This window comes from Zootoca vivipara, chromosome 9 (genome assembly GCF_963506605.1).
Source record: "Zootoca vivipara chromosome 9, rZooViv1.1, whole genome shotgun sequence".
Classification (NCBI taxonomy): Eukaryota; Metazoa; Chordata; class Lepidosauria; order Squamata; family Lacertidae; genus Zootoca; species Zootoca vivipara.
The window spans coordinates 26462774-26485250 of record NC_083284.1 but is presented as its reverse complement, the minus strand read 5'-3'; the positions used below and the strand labels follow the sequence as shown (position 1 = coordinate 26485250).

General features: G+C 39.7%; 1 protein-coding gene across 3 annotated transcripts in view; it reads right to left on the bottom strand.

Annotated features, from left to right (window-relative positions):
* Nucleotides 1–3634: 3634 nt before the first annotated feature.
* UGT8 (UDP glycosyltransferase 8) overlaps nt 3635–22477 on the bottom strand; it is a 36139-nt gene continuing 17296 nt past the window's right edge. For all 3 annotated transcript variants that reach the window (XM_035112246.2, XM_035112245.2, XM_035112247.2), the window contains exons 2-6: nt 20815–21638; nt 9706–9848; nt 7954–8030; nt 6196–6415; nt 3635–5872 (exon numbers count right to left, since the gene is read on the bottom strand). In XM_035112246.2, coding sequence (XP_034968137.1) covers nt 5509–5872; nt 6196–6415; nt 7954–8030; nt 9706–9848; nt 20815–21636 — 1626 coding nt within the window. In that variant the 5' untranslated portion in view covers nt 21637–21638 and the 3' untranslated portion in view covers nt 3635–5508. The remainder of the gene's footprint in view (nt 5873–6195; nt 6416–7953; nt 8031–9705; nt 9849–20814; nt 21639–22477) is intronic.

The window sequence follows — 22477 nt, the reverse complement described above, 5'->3', positions numbered from 1 at the left end:
CCTAATCCAGCTCACCGCTGATGTGCAGGTGCCCAAATGGTGAGCTGTAACAGTCATTCAAAAACAGCGCAGGATGCAAGCACCTTGTGAAGGACTGACACCTGAACTGCTGCCAAGGTTTGTTAATAGTTAAGCCAAGGTTGATTTGACATTTGCTTAGTCAAAATTTGTAAGCTACATTTCTGCTGAAGAAACAGAGACATGAGAATAGGCATGAAACCCATTCACAAAGTTGTCTTGTACAAAAAGAATAACTCACTGGACTGCCGTGTGATACGACCATCCAAGATACATTTTTTGGAAGTGGGATTTCCCCAAAATTACTCCCTGAACTTGTTGATAAAGGAATATCTGTGCTGCTCCTGTTTGGTAGTGTGTATCGTTGCAAGACAGTTTTTTCAGCAATGAAATATAGTAGGCTATGTATCAATAATAATCTGGGACCATTAAACCCCAACTCGCTGGCAAAATGCAAGCCCAGCCATCTCACCAATACTTGTCGAAATAGACATAGTTCTATTTTGGAGTATGGAAAACAGAAAGTAGATTTCTCCTTGTGAAAGTGGGCGGGAACGTGAGAGGAAAAAGCAAGCAATTCTGTCTTCTTTCAACTCTCTTAGCCCCTAGACCAGGCATCCCCAAACTTCGGCCCTCCAGATGTTTTGGACTACAACTCCCATCATCCCTGACCACTGGTCCTGTTAGCTAGGGATCATGGGAGTTGTAGGCCAAAACATCTGGAGGGCCGCAGTTTGGGGGTGCCTACCCTAGACTGTATCAGTATGCCAATATAGCCAAGTATTGGAGCTCCCTTCAGCTATTTTAAATGCACACATTGACAGATCAAGCTACATATGATGCTAAACATATCACTTGAAGTTGCATGTATTTTATTTTTGAATAAATGGACCAACCCCCCTCTTCACACCCTGTGGGGACCAAAAATTTAAATACACACATTCTGTGCATTTTCTGTTTAAAAAAATGAGGTGCTGGTACTCGCATCTTCATGTAAGCGCCACAAGCTCCCCCTGCCCAAAAGTGATGGAACTCTGTACCAGTGAGTACCATTACCAAAAAGTACTAATGTGCATGTGTAAATGTATAAATACACTCCCTGCCCACACGCTATACTTCCAATTGACATTCATATAAAGTTTAGCCTTTTGTCATGAAGTTGACCAAAAAAATCTATTCTTCAGGGTGGGGATAGAAAGATCAGTCTATTTTTTTGCTTTGTTTTGCTTTCACAGGCCTCAGAATTCTGTTTCATCCTATTCCTACATTAATCTAACTTTTAAATCAAGGCATAAAAATTCACATTAAGTACATAGTCACTTGCTTTGAACACATTCCCTCGCTCTCAAAACATGCAGTTCTAAATGAACTTGAAAGACACAATTTGATACATTTGAGCTAAACAGCAATGTCAATGTGGAACTGTGTGTTTTAAACTACTGTATTTATTTGTTTGTTTGTGCGTGTTTTAAAATGTTGCGTGTTCTTCTGGAGCCAATAGAAAAGCAGCTTAGTTAAATGCATGTCATAACTTCTGTTTATTCAGTTATTTTAAGCATTTCTCTGAGTACTCAGGTAACGGGGGTTTTAATTCACTGAATAGCAGAAAAATAAACTCTGTCTTCACTATTCAAACTGAGTAATGCTAATTTTACACTAATACCCAACAGTTTCTGAAGGATAATCTTTCCCTGAAGGGAAATGAGGAGACATAGAAACAGCTGGGTGAAACGCCAACACCCAGCTTTGACTGCCACCACAAGGGAGAAGCCATCACAGCTTCTTCTAAACAGTCCCCCCCCCTTTATTGCAACTTGTTTAAAACATGGTGCTTAAAAACTTTTGTAAACCGCTTGGTGAAGTTCATATGCAAAGCAGTATATAAATACTTTAGAAAAAATAAAATAAAAACATTAAATTAAAAATAAAATAAATAATAAATAAATAAATAAGTCACATATATTATTCTTATTCAGGTTAATGTCCCTAAATTTCAAAAAGAAGAAAAAAAATGGCTTGTACTTAATATCCAGAACTAACTTTAGGAGTCAAACAATTAACGGCCAAGGAAGGCAGAGTTTTTAAGCCCTACTGGAATTATAAATCTATCATACTACAATATGTATTTATCATTTTGTGCAATGCATCAGAAAAATAAATTTCCCAGCAAATTTTATCAAAGGTTGTATATTAAATGCAACGACGGGCACATTTTCCAATTTCAATTAAGCAAATTTTAGAATAAGCATATTTGGGATCACAGAACCAGTCTGCTTTCCCAAATCTTTTTTGATAGTTTTGATAGTGGAACAGGGCTATAGAATATGTGTCAAAGCTTGAGTTTACAAGCTCAAAAGAAATCTCTCAATCTCACTCTTTTTAATTGCTGAAGGACAGTATGAAGAGTATGTTGGGAGGTTTGGGTGTGGGAGACTACATTCAATTCACTTCACCACCTCTCCACCCAAGTTACTGCACAGGCTTTTGTGAATATGAAAAAACAACAACTGATAAGCCACTAAGCAAAAGAAGATAATTAATATGTCTATGGTACGAAATAGCCAGGACTATTTCATTGTTTTATTCTCTTTGTAAACCACTCTTGAGGTTTTTAACAATTAAGTGGTGTATAACTTTTATGAAATAAAATAATAGGTAACAAACAAACTCAGGAAAATTACATGGCAAGTTAACTTTCCTAACTACGGTATACTAAGAAATTAATCACTTGGGAACAGCAGTCCCATGAGAGTCTCTCCCAACCAATTTATTGTGGAGGTACAATACTAAGGACTAGAAGATCATCAAAACTTTGAGGGCAAACAGGACTCAATAGCAACCACTTTGAGGTTATATGAAAATATTTGTTGCAAATCAGTTGTGACAACTGGTTGCCAAAAGCACAAGTTGCTGCTATGCACGTGACAAGCCGGGTGAAATTTATCACATAGATCATGATGTGCCTTCTGGGGGTATTCACAGTAGCCAATTCACGTGAACAGTGTTCCTTATAGACACATCTAATTAATACAAGGAAGTTTTTGTTGAATTAGCACTTCCAAAATAGTTACACAAATCAACCCTAGCTTCCATTACTCTCAGTAGGGATTGACTTCTACAAACATATCTCAAATGGTCTGGTCTACAAACATATCTAGAATAAAAAGTGTCAGGTAGGGAGCATACAAACTAGGTAAAAGACAGAGATACCTGGAAGATTTTATGGAAATTAGCTATTCATCAATCTAAATAACTTCGATATTGGTACCATTCTGATTCTTTTCTTGCTTTATTTTTCACACAGTGAGCAATCTCCAAGAATTTCCGTATGATGAAAAACTGCACTGTACTAGGTAATTTAGAACACGATGTTGCAGACTTAAGTGAGCCCATTTTATTAAACTGACAGTGGACCAAAGGCATGAGGAAATAAGAGTATTTAGTTCCTTTCAATTGTGTTATGTAACATGTGACTGAGTGTATATGCAGAACATATGCACACAAGAATATAAAACCTAACAGATATTAGCCATGATGCACACAAAGGGTATAGCTGTTAAGTATGCTGTACACATAAACAGACAAGTGTGTTTGAATAAAGATGTGCTTCCAACCATTTGTTTCTATATTAAATCCATGTTTATTGCTTAAGTTGTATCACAGTGGAGATTAAATTATTCTTAATCATCCGGTCAGTGCTTGTGTACCTTCAATAAGAAAAACATTAAAACCAACTCATACATACACTCTAGGTCCTGTCACTTTCCCAACACTCATTGCCTCTTTGTGTTCCTTTAAGTTGCCACATATTGATAGGATTGTAAAAAGATAAAGCTAACAGACATTGATAATACCATTTTTTCTTCAAGTATCTGGAAAGGCAGTACAACTGTCCTGTACTGAATATTAGAAGCACATTTGCAATGCTACTTTATTGCTACAAGATAGAGGCTCCTGATGGGATGATAATGGAATGCCATGTCACTGTGTATGAAGATGGTTTTTAGCATTCTGTTTTGTTCAGAACTCTTCCCATGTTAGTGAACAACACTCAGTAGAGACTTCCCACCCCCTGATGTTAAGACATGGGATTTCAAACTGCAAATAAATACAGCGGACACTCACAACATGTGCAGTGCAAATTCCAAGTAAACAGAATGACATGGAAATTAATAAACTCATAGTTGCCAACACTGGTTCAATAGGAACGTCCTGATATTGCCAACACTGGTTCAATAGGAACGTCCTGATATTTGCTCAATGCCTTATGTTCCTATTCTCTGTTTAAAGCCACAAAAGTCTGGTATCGGCTACAGTGATTGAAAGTGTTGTGCAGAAAGGCAGCTATGGGCGTGGGCAGAGACAAACATCCCAACTAGGTTTCCTAGGTTCAATGTCATGCATGATATCAAACCTCTACAAAGACAGCAGTAACTGACAAAAAGGATAGCCTCCAATTTATTCAGAGAATTGATGTTGGCAACTATGTAACATGGATTGTGTGGCCCAGACCAGCAGAAGGAACACAGAGAAAACTATTGACAGTGAACCTCAGAACCACCGTGGCTTTGGGGTGCGAGTGGGGAACTTAATTGCAATAATATAAAAGCAAAGACATTCAACTTTGTAACAAATCCCAAAGGTAGTTTGATTCTGCATTGCTCAAGGGACATGGCAAGACCTTTTCCAAAGAGCCTGGGGCAGATTTTCTTTTCCCCCTGCTTCATTTGTTTTTCTAAACTATCTAATCTATCCACACAGCCCTTGTAATTATCAAAATAAAACAACACACTTACAATGGCATAAATTAATGGATATGTGGAAAGTGAAGAAGGAAGATAAAATATACATAAATATAAAATTACAGCTTACAGTACTCTTGTGCAATTTCCTTTTCTCTAAAGAAATGGAAGAGAAAGGAAGAGTTAAGTAGTATATCAAAATTAGTGTTTTGTTATCATATTCTTCAGCGCCTTTTAAGAATATGATTCATATGGCTGCATTATGATTCTTCCAGGAAAGATGACTTTAACATCATTGCCAGATAACATAGTGAAACTTCAAGGAATCAAAACAAAGTTCTCTCTGGAAAAATGTGACTGAGTATATGAAGAGAAAAAAAAGAATAGTTGCCAAGTAAGAGTGAACCTTTCCTTATCTGGGACGCACACATGTAGATTCACAAATGGAGAAGTCATAAATATACTTATTGAATTACTTCAGAGAATTAAGGCTTCTAAAAAAACTTCAGTGCCAGAATAACCTTTTTGCATCAGTATTAATAATAAAATACATTTTGCATTTTAGGTTGTGCTTCATTTTTCTAAAGATTTTCCTTAGTTCTGCAGAATTTAATCGCATAAGATTACATACTGTAGGGGAGCGTTAGAACTGTTTATTGTTTTGCTTTAAGTAGGTGTTAGACTAAGTTACAGCTATAAAATTCAATTATAGAACTGATTCGCTGCTAATGTACATTGGGTAGTTGGCTCATTTCACCTTCTTTTCATGTTTAATGTGGCCATTTCTTCTATACTTGCCATTTGGTATCCCATTTTGGTAATGTCCATTAATGGTAGTATGTTCATCAGTGGACCAAAGATGTTTGCTTTGCTTGCGGATAAATTTTGCTATCCTGGCCAAAATGTAGCAGAGTAAGGCAGTACCAAGCAGTACAATAACGGCAATATCCAATAAGAAATACTGATATAAAGAGACTGTGTAAACAGCAGCACGTAGATGCTGTGCTCCATTATGACGAAGGATGTAATTAATCCAGTAGACTGTTCGATCAACAGGATGACCTGGTTGGTCTTTATGAATTTCAGACAGCTTCTGGGCCCTTTGTCTGTAGCTGTGGAATGGAAAAACAGAACTAATTCAGCATATTGCCTTTATGCAATTCCAGCAATTAATTGCTTCATCACCTTTGAATGTAATTTTCTGGAGGTTTCTATGAAATCTATTTCTATGAAATCTATTTATTATATTGTTACATTTCTGTGTTGCCCTTCCTACAGAGGAGCCCAGGGCACTATATAATATACAATAAAATACATCTGATATTATACAAAACAATAATAAATATCTATAAAATATCAACCATTAAAACTCAGTGGACAGTTGCATATGACTACTATAACTACTTTATAGACTTGCTTAGCAAAAGAATCTTACCTGGGCTCATTAATAACTTTCACCAGTGCTTTATATAATTCATCCTCAGTAATAGTCTTCCAGTTTAGTAATATTCCCATGCCTTTGGCCTGCACTCGGGTCATAGTGTCATAATGATCTCCAAAAAGAGGAATTCCCACCACAGGTACACCATGGTACATGGTTTCAAAAATGCTGTTCAGACCACCATGACTCAGGAAGGCCTTAATCTTAGAGTGACCTAAAGCAGCAAGAGGCACGGTGCAGGGAAGAAAACATTTCATGTTAGCTTTAACTTATCATAAAATACCGTATCTATGTATTTAATAAATAGGCATTTGCATAAGCTTGGCATGGGAAAGAGGACTTCCCCATCTCCCTTGGAAAAGTGCTTTTTCCTTGCAGGTGACATGTGCATGTGGAAGTGTTGTTGCCATGGCTGCAGAACACAGAAACAAGCTATTGCTTGCCAAGCCACTTTTCGAACTACACGAGATCTAAATTCTGTCTTCATGCTTCATAGTGTGGGCAATAGATAGATAGAGATAGTTTATTACGGCCATAGGCCCATATTCTGGGCAATAAAAACATCAACTGCTTCACTTTTCAAACAATGGTCAGAGCAGAGACTAAGTAGGTGAATATACTGCAAAGAGAGGCAATCTCCCTTAAATGCTACATTATCCTATATAATAAAGTCCAAGTTGTCCCTGCGTCCAAGTTGTCCCGTGTGTCCCTGGGGTACTGCGCATGTACCCCAGAGACACAGGGATTGGACAGCAGAGACTGGGCGCACACACACACACGCTCTCCCCCCCCCCCACCTACCGTTTCCCTGCGGCTGTCAACCGCCGCTCCTGGCTGGACTGAGCGTTGGCAGGGGGGGGGGCAGCGCGCACGTGTGTGCGTCCAGCGGGGACAGGTCTCCTTCCTGTCGCCTCCCATTTGAGCTGGTAGTGGCGCTCCTGCTGACGGGGCAGCCGGTCACCCCCACCGAAGCCTCCCAGTCCCCGGGCTCCGGCTCCTGCTGCTGCGGCTCCGGCGGCCAGGCTTTCCCCGTCGTCGTCGTAGGCGAAGCCCACGACGAAGCGCACTATGGCTGAGGGAGGCGGCTAGGCCCAGGCGCCGGACTCCGCCTCCCCTTGCGCCTTCCCCTCGCGCGCTCGACGGAGGAGCCCGTGAGAGGAGCGGCGAGGCCACGGCCTTCCCTCCCTCTCTGCGCTCAGCTGCGGGGCACGGTGGGATAGCGAGTTTGTTTACTTGCATTCCTGGCGAGCCCCGCGGCAGAGTGCAGAGCGCACGAGAGAGAGAGAGAGAGAGAGTGCTCCCTCTCACATATCCTCTAGCGCCCGTTTTCTAAACGGGCTGAACAACACTAGTTAGCAATAATATAGCTGATGTACCACTAAGCAGATTGGTATAACTTTGGCAGTGCAAAGAAAAGAGCCAGTGTGGTGTAGTGGTTAGTGTGTTGGACTAAGACCTGGGAGACCAGGGTCCAAACCCCCACTTGTCATGAAACCCACTGGGCGACCCTGGGGCAGTCACTACCTCACAAGGCTGTTACTGTTAGGATAAACTGGGGAGGCAGAGAAGCATGTATACCACCTTGTTTTTCCTGGAGGAAAAGGAGGTATACTGACGTAATAAATAATAAACCAATAAATCTGTATTCACAAGCAAAAGTGAATACAAAAAGTGGACATAACTTTCCAAATACAATAAGATTTTAGTGTTTAAGAGCAGAGAGAACTAAACATCACTTCCAGTTCTACTTACCCAGTAAGTCATTCTGCGGTAACCATTCTATGAGTTTTGTATTGTTACCCAAGTTCCTAGGTTTCTTTCCCGAATACCTAACACAGAGAGAAGAAACCAGTTTCAAAATGCATTCTTAGGAGGATTTATTGAACAATTTGCTAGTTGCTTTTCTACTGTGCAAGTGACTTGCAAATCAAAGGATTTAAAATCCAGTATGCAACTAATTAAAAATAGAAACAAATAGGTTATGTGTTAGGACAAGGGTAGGCAATTTCTCGACCTCGGGCCAAAACACACCTGTCAGGGCTACCCATTTGGCCCAAGAGGCTGTTTTGGCCAAGTGAAACACACCTGTCCTATACCTGGCATCATATATGTTGCAGCCTTCTCAGCATGTTAACACCTGTGCTCAGAGGTCTGCACTGCTTGCCGATGTATTACAAAGGCTGAGTTCAAGGTATTACTATTACCGTAATATACAATGCCCTTAACAACTTGACACCAGTTTACCCACGAGATCCCCTTTCCCCATATGTGCCCAATCAACTGCTTCAATTGGAGGAACAGGCATTTTATAGTTGCCACATAATGCCTGCACTGCATCTGTAACTCAATCATTTAGTGTGGCAGCACCAAAACTTTGGAACTTCCTGCCTATTGGTATTAGGCAGGTGCCTTCACTGTATTCTCTTTGGTCCCTGAAGACATTCTTATTTAGACAAGCCTATGCAGATGTTTAGAAAGTTTGAAGTTTGTATGAGTTTTAATTTGTTTTATTCTATTCCATTATGGTTTTTAACTTTCTGTCATTTTGTAAATTTTCTAGTGATAATTATACTGTATTTTTTGTGAACAGCTTTGAATGGTACATAAATCTTATGAAATTAATAAAATAAATACATGTTATGAAGTGTGCGGCAGCTAAAGTTGTGGCTGGACCAAAAGCTGGGGGTTGCAGGCACTGCCAATCAGCTGGTTGATGGTGCCCACAAAGACCTTGTGACTCTTTGGAAGCCCTGAAGATCCACTGACTGGCGGTTTGCAGATAGCTGTGCATGGCACTTTGAAGCATCAGCTCATTATCAGGGTTTCAAAGTGGCTCACTGCAAGCACCACAAACATCTGATTGCTGGCCACTTGTTTAACATGGCCCATGGGAGGGTGGAGTTTTCTGCCCCTGGGTTAGGACAAGGGCAGAAAATCAGGTGCATCAAATGAGGTACACTGGTAGTGGATTTTAAATTTTCACAAATAGGCTAAAAGCCAAATACATCAGGTCAGTTTTCAGTTCAAGAAAGCTCATGCACTGTAACACACTGATGATAAATAAGACTGTTAAAATCCAAATTAAACAACTATGTAATATTTGCAATACATTTTTAGACACCCCCCCCCTTGATTTGGACCTTAGGAAAGTCCTTTCTTAGCCTACACTTCTTTCCCACCTCTTCTGTGCCTGGAATAGATGATGCCACTCCTGTGTATTTTTTGCTGCCTGTGTTGCACTCTCCTAGACAAGACTTGGGCTGCATAAACACCACACATTCAAAGCACATCCCCAACCCACAACAAAACAGGCAGGTGCAATTTACCTTTCACAGAACCACAAATCTCATACCCTAAACCAATTACAATTCCCAGGATTCTTTGAATGAGAAATGTGCTTTCAATATGCTTTAAATGCATGGTGTTTATGCAGCCTGGACTTGGTCCTGGATATCCATAAATGTTTTAAACCTATTGACAAAGCTACTGTGCTATTATACATACCTCCAAATAACTCTTTGAGGAAGTCTTGCCAGAGCATGGGCCAATTTATGTGCTATATCTTCTGACAAGTATTTGACTCCTGCTCCAAATGAAACAAGGACAAAGCCCTTTTCATTAGCACCATCCACCCATGTTTGGAGATCCTGAGAAAATAAAGAGCTTGCTGTCATGGCTAGCAAACACCATGCCACAAAGGGAAATGCTCCCTTATCATCAAACAGTGTCAAAACAAATTCATATGATAAATGCAGTTATGTTGAAGATTCATTATTTCATTAATTAAAATCAACAACTGTGAGTACAATCCAGAAAGCACAAATGCAACAAGTGCAGAAACCCAGCCCATGGAATTACTAGATATTCAAAGCATAGCTGCCAAGTTTTCCCTTTTCTCGCGAGGAAGCCTATTCAGCATAAGGGAAAATCCCTGTAAAAAAGGGATAACTTGGCAGCTATGATTCAAAGGGAAATAGATTTCCATCACCCCCTACAGGGCAGCCTGTATTTAGGGAGTCAAGGATGGGATAAACAGAGGAAGTATTCAAGCAGCCTGAGCATGTCACTAGTTAAGTCCTTCCTCCTCATCCCATAAGTCAGGAGGATCCTTCACAATCAAAACCATGAGCAAACTACACCTTTTTTTGAGGCTCTCCTATTGCTGCCCATAGCCGGAGGCATCTCATGACTAAGGTGTAAATGGAACCACAAACTGAAATACACACTGGACACCTGAGAGTCCTCCTGGGGCTGATCTGTTACACCAAGGATTCATACACTATCTTGGCATGCATCTAGACATTGTGCCTAATGCACTTAATGCAAAAGCCATATGTCTTAATCTATCTTTTAATAATCAAAGCAGTCTTACAGTTCTGAAAGTCATTTCTAACATGCAAATACCAAGAATGAATTCAACTGCTAAATCACAGTTTATTGTCTGTAACTATTTTAAAAAGAGAGAGACCTGTTTCATAAGGAAAGTGAAAATTGAACCAAGAATGTCTCAGCTGTGTGGCTGTGGTCAAATGGTGACCCAACCGCCAAGCAATTCAGGATCAATCCCTTTTCTTCTCCACCTTTTCCCCGGCTGAAAGAGGAAGCAGCACTTTTTTACAGGAAAAGCAGGCAGGTTGGCAGTTTGCAAAGATGGGGGCCAAGAGAGACATACTTGGCCATAGGAGCCAACTCCTACGGGAGGGGTCTTCAGCCCCCCCCCCAATAAAATATTTGAGGGAAGCACCCCACCCCACCCACGTTTATGGGCATTGCCATTCAAATGGTGTATGTGCACCACACCATGTGATCTATTATGTGGGGCAGGGCTTACCTATGCCCCTCTAATATTTTATTCAAGTTGGCACCCCTGTGCCTGGCTGAAGAAGTCTTGAGGGAGATGCAGTCATAGCAGGGACTGCTACTCTTGGCCATATGTATGATTGCAACCTCTAAGTCTTGCAGTGTTGGCCATCCTTGTGGACTGATGTGGAAGAACAGTGAAATACATGAGCTATGACCCAGAAGGCCTTAGCCGTTAAGTTAACTAGAAGCACTAGGCAAGCGACTCTTTCTTAGCTTTTCATCTACAGCCTGAACTTTGGAGGTAATACAAATTTACATAGATTGTTCCGGAAGACTTTTAAATTTCCAGCACTCTGAGCAGAAAGTTTTTAAAAACAGTACAAATATAATCCGGAATATTACAATCACTAGAATAATACAAGGCCCACACATTGGAAAACCCCAAGACGTGAACTTTGCTTCTCACATTCCAGCACAAAGTCAGCCAAATTACTCATGGGAGATCCGATGCAACAATGCATACTTGAAACTGCCTTGGGGGTAGTTCCAGTAGAGGAAGTAATTGATTTATATGCTTGGAGAACGTAGACTTTATTTACTTTATTCAGTAGCAAAGATCAGCGCTTCACACAAGGAAAGACCTTTTGAGGTAAATCAGTAATGAAGAGTAAAAGAATGCTAAAAGAACCCAAACATCTGACACTTCATCTGAGACAGATTGGGAGTGTTTTGGTCCTAGAATTTTCAAAAGCCCTTAGTGAAGTCAACATATTTTCTAATTTAAGGATAGCAATCTTTGAGGTTTCCATATTCCTACACCTCCTGCAACGCCCCCATCTCCCTTGAATTGACTAGTGTCCCCATCTAACCCTTCCATATGCACCTTTTGTTCTTTTCCTCCCAACTCCCAATTGTACACCCCCCCACAGCACTGTTACTCCTCTTCTGTCATATCAACCCCTTCTTGCTTGTTTCCTGTAGTAATCAAAAACTGCACTCTCTCCCCTTTCCTCAAGAAACTGTTGTTTGTCCTGTTCAGGGAAGTTTTTAATGTCTGATGGATTTCTGTATTTTGATATTTTGTTGGAAGCTGCCCAGAGTGGTTGGGGGAACCCGGCCAGATGGGCGGGGTATAAATAATAAATTATTATTATATTATTATTATTATTGTCCTGTCCTTCAACTACTAGAGTATGTTGCATTAACTTCTTCTCAATCTACTTGGATCTGGACTGTCTCCAGTCTGGCTTCCACTCTTTGTAGGTCACTGAAATCACCCTCATTAAAATTGCTTACACATCAGAATGCCTCTGTCTCATCCATCTTCAATTCGCTGCTGCATTCCATACACTTGATTTCCTTAGCCATGACTTTATCCTAAACTGATTCCCCTCCAACCTTATTCCTTCAGTATTTCCAGAGAAGAAGCGCTTCCTCTCTCCACTGAAGTGCCATATGTTCTTGGCCATTCTCTCTTCACCACTGTGTCTGTGAGACCTTATCAAATCCCATGGCTTTTAGTTCCACCTTCACAATGACAATATCCAGTTTTACATCTCTCTACCTGATACTTTTACCCCTTCATCCACTCCTGTATCCCCACCTGATATTTCTACTTGGATGCTTCAATGTCTTGCATAGCCAACTCTGAATTTCTGGTCTTTCCACCCAAGCCCTTCTCTCATTTTACTTTCTACAATTAGTCGACAATGTCTCCTGTAACCCTGCTGTATAGGCACAAACACTTTATCTGTCTCCTTTCTCCCCTATATTTTGCTGTGAAGTCACAATGCTTCTGTGTTTACAACATGGCAAAAAATTGGCCCTTCCTCTCTATTCCCTTGGTGAAAACTCCAGTTCATATTACAGTCAGCTCTCAAACTAAATTCTACAATATTTGCTTTTATGATCATTCGTTGACTTATTGGAGGCTTCTCAGTTCTCCCCAGCACTTTGCAGACAAAATCATTCACCTCTTTCATGGATACTAGCCATGATGCCTGTTCTGCCCCATTTCAAAGCTCTATACTGGCTTCTTGTCTGCTCCTGAATCCAGCACAAATTTCTTGTTCTTATGCTGAAAGTCCTCCACAGCCTTATAGCCTCTTCTCCTCGTTCTGATTTCCCTGTACATGCATTTGCTTCTGTTCCACCAACTTACCACTCCTTAACACTCTCCCCTGTGTCAAATTACAGGGCAGGAACTGCCCTCCTGCACTCTGCGAAGCACCTTGCACAGCAGAAGCACAATAGAAAAAACTCCAATTGTAAAATCACAGGTGAGGTCCATCTAAAATGTATTGTGCAGTACTTATGTGAGTGAAGCCTTGTAACCAACGAGACATGTATGACGATAGCTAGAAGGCAGAACTGATTGGCACGTGCTCATCTTTCTCTAACAGTACTACAAGGCTAGATATTCTGAATGTCTATAGCAGGTACTCATGATGCAGGACAACACCATGGAAAGCTTCAAGTGAGCAACTTGCTCCTGTGAAGACTGGAGGTGAACTGTGGCCTGGTCAAAAGTTCCATCAAAGTCATTTGAATTAGAATCCAGAATATTGTTCTAAGGTAAGAATCATATCAAACTATATTTTATCCCTATCAGCAATGGAACTGAGTTATGCTGATTAGTGGACATGCCTCCTAACACTGATAAAATTTCACTAACAAAACAGAAACATGGGCTATTAAGTTAGTACCATTCTGCATACACAGATCTTTCTTTAGGGCAGGTTCTAATTTGGAAATGAGTATTAGCTATATTTTAAACCTAAACTTCAGCTACATTTCCAAAAAACCATGTTCCATTTAGGAAACTGTTGTAAGAACAAAACATTAAATCCAATCACATCAATTCATATTCTTATAGAAAGTCATACACTTTAGCGTGTGAACTAGCACTACTAAAGTGCTCCCTGCAGTTTTGCTTTAACCATTTGAGTATTTATATAAAAAATACAAGATATCAGACAGATATGGTATTGTATTACAGTACTGTGTGATCTTTGTTCTCTTTGGTTTTTCTAGCTAGCTATTCTGCACAGCTGTGACTATAGTGTGAGGTCCCAGCTGGCAGTAACCAGTGGTGCCTAATACTGAGCTTTGTTGCAGATAAACAAAGCACATAAATACAAACATAACTTGGTTTCAGTGTCTTCAGCTCTCTCCCTGTTCAGCTGTTGGAATCAAATATGCAGAAGCATCAGCGCCTATTTGCCCAAGACTTTTGTGAGCAATCATCAATTCACAAAAATATACCTTGATGATGTTACTGTACAAGCCATGAATACATAATTTATAAAATAATTATTTAGAAAAAAACTGAAAGATAAGCTACCTTATTAGTAGGTAAAATTAAGTTTATTGAAGTTTTGTTACAAATACTACTGTATATAAAAGGCTACATTTAAAAAGCTTTTACCCCATCATAAATGCTTTCTGGAAAATCAGTGGAGGATATTCTAGCAGCATGCATTTGCTTAAAAATAATAATTTTTAGATGCAACATTTCACATAAATCTATAAAAATAATTCTTAAATCAGTTTGAGAATATATACTAACTCTATCCAATGTCTGTAACATTTGTATGAGCAATGGAGTTTCAAAGCACCTCAACATGATGGTACATGCTGCTGCTACAACTTTAATCTCAAAATTAAAGATTAAATTAAATCAAAGCTTTAAATTAAAGTTTAAATTAAACTTTAATCTCAAAATTAGTCTATTTCTTCTTACATTACAAATCTTAGAAACACGCGCGTCCATTTCCAAACAGAAAATCCATGATCAGGAAAGCATATAAGAAACAGAAACAGAAAATATAAAAATATAAAAATAATAATCCTGGCACTGTCTGAAGTGGCAACTTCACAGTTCTTAATACTGCACACCAATCAGAAGCTAATTTTTCAAGCCAATCTAACTTTGGAAATCGTTCAACTGTTCTGCATTTTATTGTTTTGTCTTTTTGAAAACCGCTTTGAGGGTTTTTTTTTACAATTTTAAAGTTACTCTTTTTAAAGTTACTCTTGTCAAGAAGCAATGTCAGAGATACCGTAAACTAAAGGTAAAAAGGGCAACCAGATCACTTCTTCCATTCCCTCTGGTAAACTGATCAGGAAAAAAATTGGGGGGGGGGGTTCCCTTACCTCTCTCCTTAATACAAGATATCATTCATTACATTCCGCCTAATCATAATTGGTGCTCCTGTCTAGCCACCCCGTTAAATGTAATTTAAATACGGTAGAAAGATGGGAATGGGTTTGGGAAATCACTGGGTGAGTAAACTAGGAATCTCTTAATCTGATAGAAAATAATTTTGGGGTTCATAAAACTCACCTCCCTTTTAAGATGAGCCTCAAAGAGCTCATAAAATCCTATGTTAGACATCCAAGCCTGGAGAACTTTATCAGCACCTCTATGACAAGTTTCCCCACATTTTACTTTAATCCAAGTATCTAGCCTCCTTCAGCCATAGTCCTAGCATCAATATGGAGTATAAACCAATTTTAAGAAACACCTCCCTGAACTAGGTCTGACACTGTCAAAAATGCAATCTAGACTTAACTTTTGTGAGGGGGAAGGAGAAAGTCCTTTTTTAAAAAAGTGTGTATGAGTGACTTTTCACATTGCTAGTTATAGTTGACAATGGAAGCAATGCACGAAAACACAACTCTGAGCTGAGAGACAGAATTTATCTGAAAATGGCTGTTTCAATGTCTTCCAATTACTGATGTCCTCTATTCATATTTAGAGCTCTCGTGCACATACTGTGCCTGCCAGAAGCAACAGAAAGTGCCACTCCAATTCGCAGTGCTTTCAAAGAAGTGAGCTAACCCTCTCCTCCCTTGCTTCCTTCACTTGCCACATGGTGAGAGTGCCCCATTTCTGGGCCAACCTCCAACTGTAAGACCACCATTGCTGGAGAAAGCAAGGAGAGAGGTGTAGGACAAGCACAGCCTCCTCCCTGCTAACCTCTGCACAGTGTGTCCCAAATCTACTGTAGCTGTTACAGGTACAAACTATCAGCGGTAAAAGAAACCTGACTGCCCAAATTATAAACACCAGCAGCTAGTGAAATTAGATCAAAGATTAATTCACAAACACCTGAAAACCAATGAATTAAGCCAAATACAGATCAGTGGCTCTTCATGCGGTAATTCCAAAACTACTCAGAATTATATTGTTCACCGGTAATAGAAATCCCTACTTGAATCCCCAACATTCATTTTTCTACATGCAAATATCTTCTTATTTGGGGGAGCATTCTGTCACATTCTCTACCTAAAACTGGCAGTTCTTAGCTCAAAAGAAGCATCTTACCACCAATATGAAATATGCATTTCATTCAAAGCAGTGATACAATAGTAAGAGCTCCTCCCCTTAGAAATGTAGATTAGTTTAAAGCCAGGGAGGAATGAATTACAGGTTTTTAAATTATTGTTCATGATACAACAATAACAATTAAAATTACATTTCATTATTCAACATTACAACTTATTCTCCCTGAGCTGCAATGGGGTGGGTAGAATGGCTGTAGATCAGTGAGAGCACATGCTTTCCTTGCAAAAGATCTCAGGTTCAATCCACAGCATCTCCAAGGAGGAAAGGCCCCATTTGGAAAAGCCATTTCCAGTCAGGGTACATAATACTGACCAAGAGAAAACTGAGCCTGGCTCAGTAAAAGACAGTTCTCATTATCCCTATAACACTTTCCATCTATGAAATTCTACCAGATAACCTAATCACCAGGATTTTTGAGAATAATAATAATAATAATAATAATAATAATAATAATAATAATATATTATTTATACCCCGCCCATCTGGCCGGGTTCCCCCAGCCACTCTGGGCAGCATCCAACAAAATATTAAAATACAGAAATCCATCAAACATTAAAAGCTTCCCTAAACAGGGCTGCCTTAAGATGCCTTCTAAAGGTCTGGTAATCGTTATTCTCTTTGACCTCTGGTGAGAGGGCATTCCACAGGGTGGGTGCCACTACCGAGAAGGCCCTCTGCCTGGTTTCCTGTAACTTGGCTTCTCGTAGCAAGGGAACCGCCAGAAGGCCCTCGGCGCTGACTATCTAACAAGAAACATTTCACATTTCTTAAGCACAGAGAAAGAAGGAATAAAGGAAATTATGACCAGTGTTTGCAAATTGGAAAAGCCAAAAGCCTAATATACACTGCAATTTTAAGGTTATGAAGAGCTGCTTCCTGCACCCTCACTATGTTATTTAAGTATAATTCTGTAGAAGAAACTCAGAACAGGCATCTTCCAAACATTTTTACAAGTTTAATTCCAGTGATAAACAACATAAATACGCATGTGAATAGATTTAGCTGCATTATACTGTACTTACAACCTTTATTCATGCAAAAATGTTTGGCAAGGCACTTTTTACCAAGCTGAAAGCATTATGAAAGGTTACAAAATAATCTAATCTTTTTTGAAAAGTGATAGTGCCCAGTTAATCCACAGAATACCACAAATTTCCACTTTGCTTCCTATCAAAACCCATTATTTGTGGTCACTACTGACACCTTCTCTAAAGTCCAAGTCCTTTGCATCTACAGAGGTCTCAGGGAGAGATATTTGCCATTTTGCAGAACATACAAGTAGCGTGTTACTACTGCAACGTCCTATAAATGCACAAACGGGGAGAGAGGAAGCACTTTCTCCTTTCTTACCTACCACGTTTTCTTGAGAGGAAAGAAGTGGTACTTTCTATTCTTTCCTGAAAACATTTTCAGGGAGACAGCTGCTAGTACTTTCTTAAAATGACTCTTTCATACAAGGAGAATGAAGAAGGAAAGGAGAGAGAGTCTCTCATGCCTGAGCTGGACTTTGTCCACCGGTGCATACATACCATACTAAGTTTAACGGGGAAGAGCATGCACTACTGGCAAGCAATGCTTCATTCGTCAGTTCATGACTTCCAGTCTTTGAGAAAGTGCATAGATTTGTCAGTCTTCAATTTACATCATTTTCCCTCTTGCAGGTCACCAATTCACATGAGTGCAAATGCACATAAAGTTACAGCACAAATGTATGTGTGTGTGATTTCATTAGGCTTGCATTCATAACATGCAAATTTTTTAGGAAAGAAAACCCTTCTGGAAATTGACCACTGTACTTAATTCAGAAGGCAAGATGAACAGAACAACGATCATGTACAGAACCATTTTATGGAAAAAGATCTATTATTCAACTAAAATGTTTCATACCAAAATATCCTATTAAAAATGAGCGAGTTGATGCTGGGAATGATGCTGAACACACTGATACTCTTCCTATGACTACGTTCAATGAGGCTTACTCCCATGTACATAGAGATAGGATTACTGTATAGTCTTTTAGCTAAAATTTGGGCGGCTGCATTTTCATTCATTCTTTATGCCTCTTTTCTACCTTTCCTAATCATAATTCTTACATTCTACTTTGGTGCCTGCTGGAGACATTCTTATTTAGACAAGCCTACCCAGATGTTTAGAAAGTTAGTATGAATTTGTCTAGTCTGCTGTGCTTTTAACTTTGCGCATGTTTTAAATTATAGGTATTAATTTTTTGGTGATAATTTTATTCTTTTACCTTTTCATAACCTCCTTTTTTTCTACAATTAAGGAGGATATAAATTTTATGAAATAAAAGATAAATAAATAATGAGAATTGTGAGAATTATCTACAAGAGTATTCCTACTTACTCTGGGTTCCACAGATTATACTAGCACTAAATGTTTAAATCAGGACTCTCAAGAGATAAATACATTACATAGTCACAAAACCCAAAACTCTCCCTAAAGAGCAGCATTACCAAAGAACAAAACTTCCCTAAGATAAAACTGGAACAAAACACACAATGGAAAACCACCACTAACACCTGAAGAATCAGAGGGCAGAAGCCAGCAGCTGCCATTCAGATGTGATGGGGAAAGGGATAAAGTACACATGAGAAAGAGGACAGGCATATTGGCGGATGAGGTGGGGGAGGGGCACAATGAAGAATCATTCAGAGTGGAGAGAGAAGAGGAGTGTGTACAATGAACAGAACAGGGGAGGATAGCCCCTTGAAAAATGTTTTTGCAAACCTGAACCAACTCGAATTAGCTCTCAAACCCTTTTGGGAATTCAGAATACTATCTTTCAAATTTTAATACAATTGAAATCAAAAAGACAAATAAGGAAGCCCTTCAACTTGCTTCCTCCAACTCAAGCTTTCCCAGGCTTTGAAATAATTTCTGTTGGATGACAACTAAAAAGCTACTGATGCCATACAACTGAGATGCATACAGCACATTCTGTCATGCATCATTTTTAAGATGTTGAATTCTTCAGTTCAAAAACATCAAGTCCATTTGGGAGCATGCAAACCCTTGTGTACAGCTAAAGTAACTATGGCATTCAAATCATTACTGTGGCATTCAAATCACTACTCTGTCGTTGACACACTCTCTACCACATGTAGGCTACCCAAACCCAGCTGCTGCTACTGCTGTTCTCTGTATGGTCCACAAAGCCTTGGGGAGCCATGCCCACCTTTCCCCACTATGCAGCCAATGAGCCATCAGCTGGGTAGCAGAGGAAAAGAATCCCTGTTCCTTTGCTGCTAATCAGAATGAAAATACACATTTTATGCACTCAGTCTGCTTGTGTGTGTGCATTCTATGGAGTCCCCAATCCACCAGGCTCTGCCATCTGCAGCCTAAGAGACAAGGTTGCCCATTTCTGCTGTTTACCTTGATGCTGGCTGGTTTCTCACTTAGGAAATTGAGAACCATCACAAGTATGCTATTTGCTACAATCACAGATAGAGAACAATCTGTTCTTTGCCTAATAACCTCCAGATTAAAATTCATTATGACTAAATAGAACAGTGAAGTGTATCTGCCCTTGTTTATTGACATAATGCCTTACCACTTTCATAATTCCTTAATTAAAAATAAGTAACAAAAAGAATGTATTAGCAACTTCGTAGAGTCAGAAGTATTTAATCTACATCAGAAGTAGAAAACTGAAGATGAAGGAAACCAGGCATCTGTACAAGAATATTGGCTTAAGCAACCACCACTTGCAATCTTCCAGATAATTAAAGTGGTTGCTTAGCTTTTCTTAATTTAAAGCTGTTGGCTTTCATCTAGAATCAGTTTCATGGACCTGATTCTAGAAAGGCAATGTAATTACTTTCAAGTCAGTGAATTTAAATCAGGGGTAGGCAACCTAAGGGCCGTGGGCCGGATGCGGACCAATCGCCTTCTCAATCCGGCCTGCGGACGGTCCAGGAATCAGTGTGTTTTTATATGAGTAGAATGTGTGCTTTTATTTAAAATGCATCTCTGGGTTATGTGTGGGGCATAGGAATTTGTTCATATTTTTTTCCAAAATATAGTCTGGCCCACAACATGGTCTGAGGGACAGTGGACCGGCCCACGGCTGAAAAAGGTTGCTGACCCCTAATTTAAATCATGCTCAGAATGTAAAAATGCAACACTGTGTGCCAGTGAGTGTGTGTGTGTGTGCGCGCGCGCGTGTTTTATGTCTGCTATTTGTATGTGCCCCCTATGCAATTCTTGAAAGGGTTGGCTAACCTTGAATGCAGCCCTCAGGCTGAAAAAGACTAGCAATCTCTGCACTAGTCCTAGAAATAAGTGATCATATGAAACCTTATTATAAAATACACCCATCCTGTGATCTTGAGAAGCCAGAGAAAAATATTAGCAAGTTTAAAAACAGAGTATAAAACAGTAATTGTACAAAATCATCATACATAAAAGTAAAAAACAAGAAACTCCGCAAACCTTACTTCTGGTAGAGGATTGGCTGGTCTGGTAAGGATTCCTCCCACATACACAACATTTGGAAGGGTGGGTCTTGGAAACTCTAGTGCTACATCAGTACACAGCATCCACAGGCTAGAATCATGAACCAATTCATACATGGACCTTGCTGGCTGTACATTGTACTTCTGCATTATCCTTTCGTATTTTGGCAGAACCAAAAAGCTGACTCCAAATCTTGAAACCAGATATACAACAGTGTTCTTAAGCCTCTCTAGCAAGTTCATATGATCTGTGAGAAGTGAATTAAATTCTGGAACATATGCTAAAGGTGCTGGAGCACCTACTTCTGCTGGATACCAAAGTCCAGTGGAAAAAACCGCGTATTTAATCCCTAAAAGATGAGCAATAACAAATCCACACATTTCATTAGGATCCACTAGCAGCAGGTCAAATTTTTCCTGTTTCAGGGCATGCAGGAGCTTCTTGTTGCCTACAATCATGTCACAATTCTTGGAATAGTGTTCCAGAATGTCAAACAGTTCCAGGGCTGTTAGTCTCCCAGAAAAGATACTCCTCATTTTGGATTGAAGAAACTCATCTGAGGTGCTGGTATTAAAGATTCCTGGGTAACGTTGCAGTCTATAGTGATTAGATGGAGGGATGTCTCTGCCCTCAGACAGAAGGAAAACTGTTTGGTGTCCTTGCTCGTGCAAGGCTGAGGCCAGGGTCTTGAAAATATACAGATGGCTTTCAAACATAATTGGCGGCACAATAACGATTTTGGCAGCCCTTGAGATTCCGACGGCACTCCAAAGAAGAATGAAAAATGGAATGTAAGACTTCATAGCTGAAATGACAAACAAAAAGAATTACTTCAACATATCCCAAATTCAGAACATAAAAAATAAACACTGCCCAGTAACAATGTGAAGTATCTGATATTTTAAACTCCAGCATCACGTTGTTCATTATTACATCATGTAAACAATGTACCCTGGACAAGAGATGGGGCAAAGTTCTGGCTAGATTCTGGCTACCCAAGTGGGTTAGATGCATTTCCAGAGAGGACCCAAGACTTGACGCTTTTTGTCCCATTCCAAAATTACATCTCCCCACTATGCCTGGAGGCCTTCAGACGACTAAATGGTAGTTGCTTGCTTGACATGAAATAAACCTCAACAGATGAAGTGAGCCCAAGTGCTGCCTGGGAGACATTCCAGGACTCCTCTTGTCTTTTCCAAGGCTCCTTAAAGGCCAGGTGCAGTCACCGAAAAACTTCTGATGCACAAAGGCCTCCCATTGACTTCTCCACAGCCAAGAATTAGGAGATGGCCAATTTCACTGTCCTCTGAGCACACTGAGGAACTACATGCTGTGCTAGGCTCCCTTCCTATAGTAAGAGTAAATTGTAGAATCCCTTCTGATCTATGAAATGCTTCCAGCTGTCCTCATCCACTAGAATAATTTTTTTTAAAAAAGAACAGCAACAGGATAACACCTTTTTTAACCAAAAGGTTATGAAATAGCTTTGAAGGACTCTTTCCCAGGCTGGCTGTTATGTTAAACAAAAACTGCAAAAACAGTGTATGTTTAGGGTACAGCAGAAAAGACCCAGTGGGGCCATAATGTCATTTCAAAAATGTAGAAAATGTACCCTCGGATTGAAAACAGAAGCTTTTCTTTTAT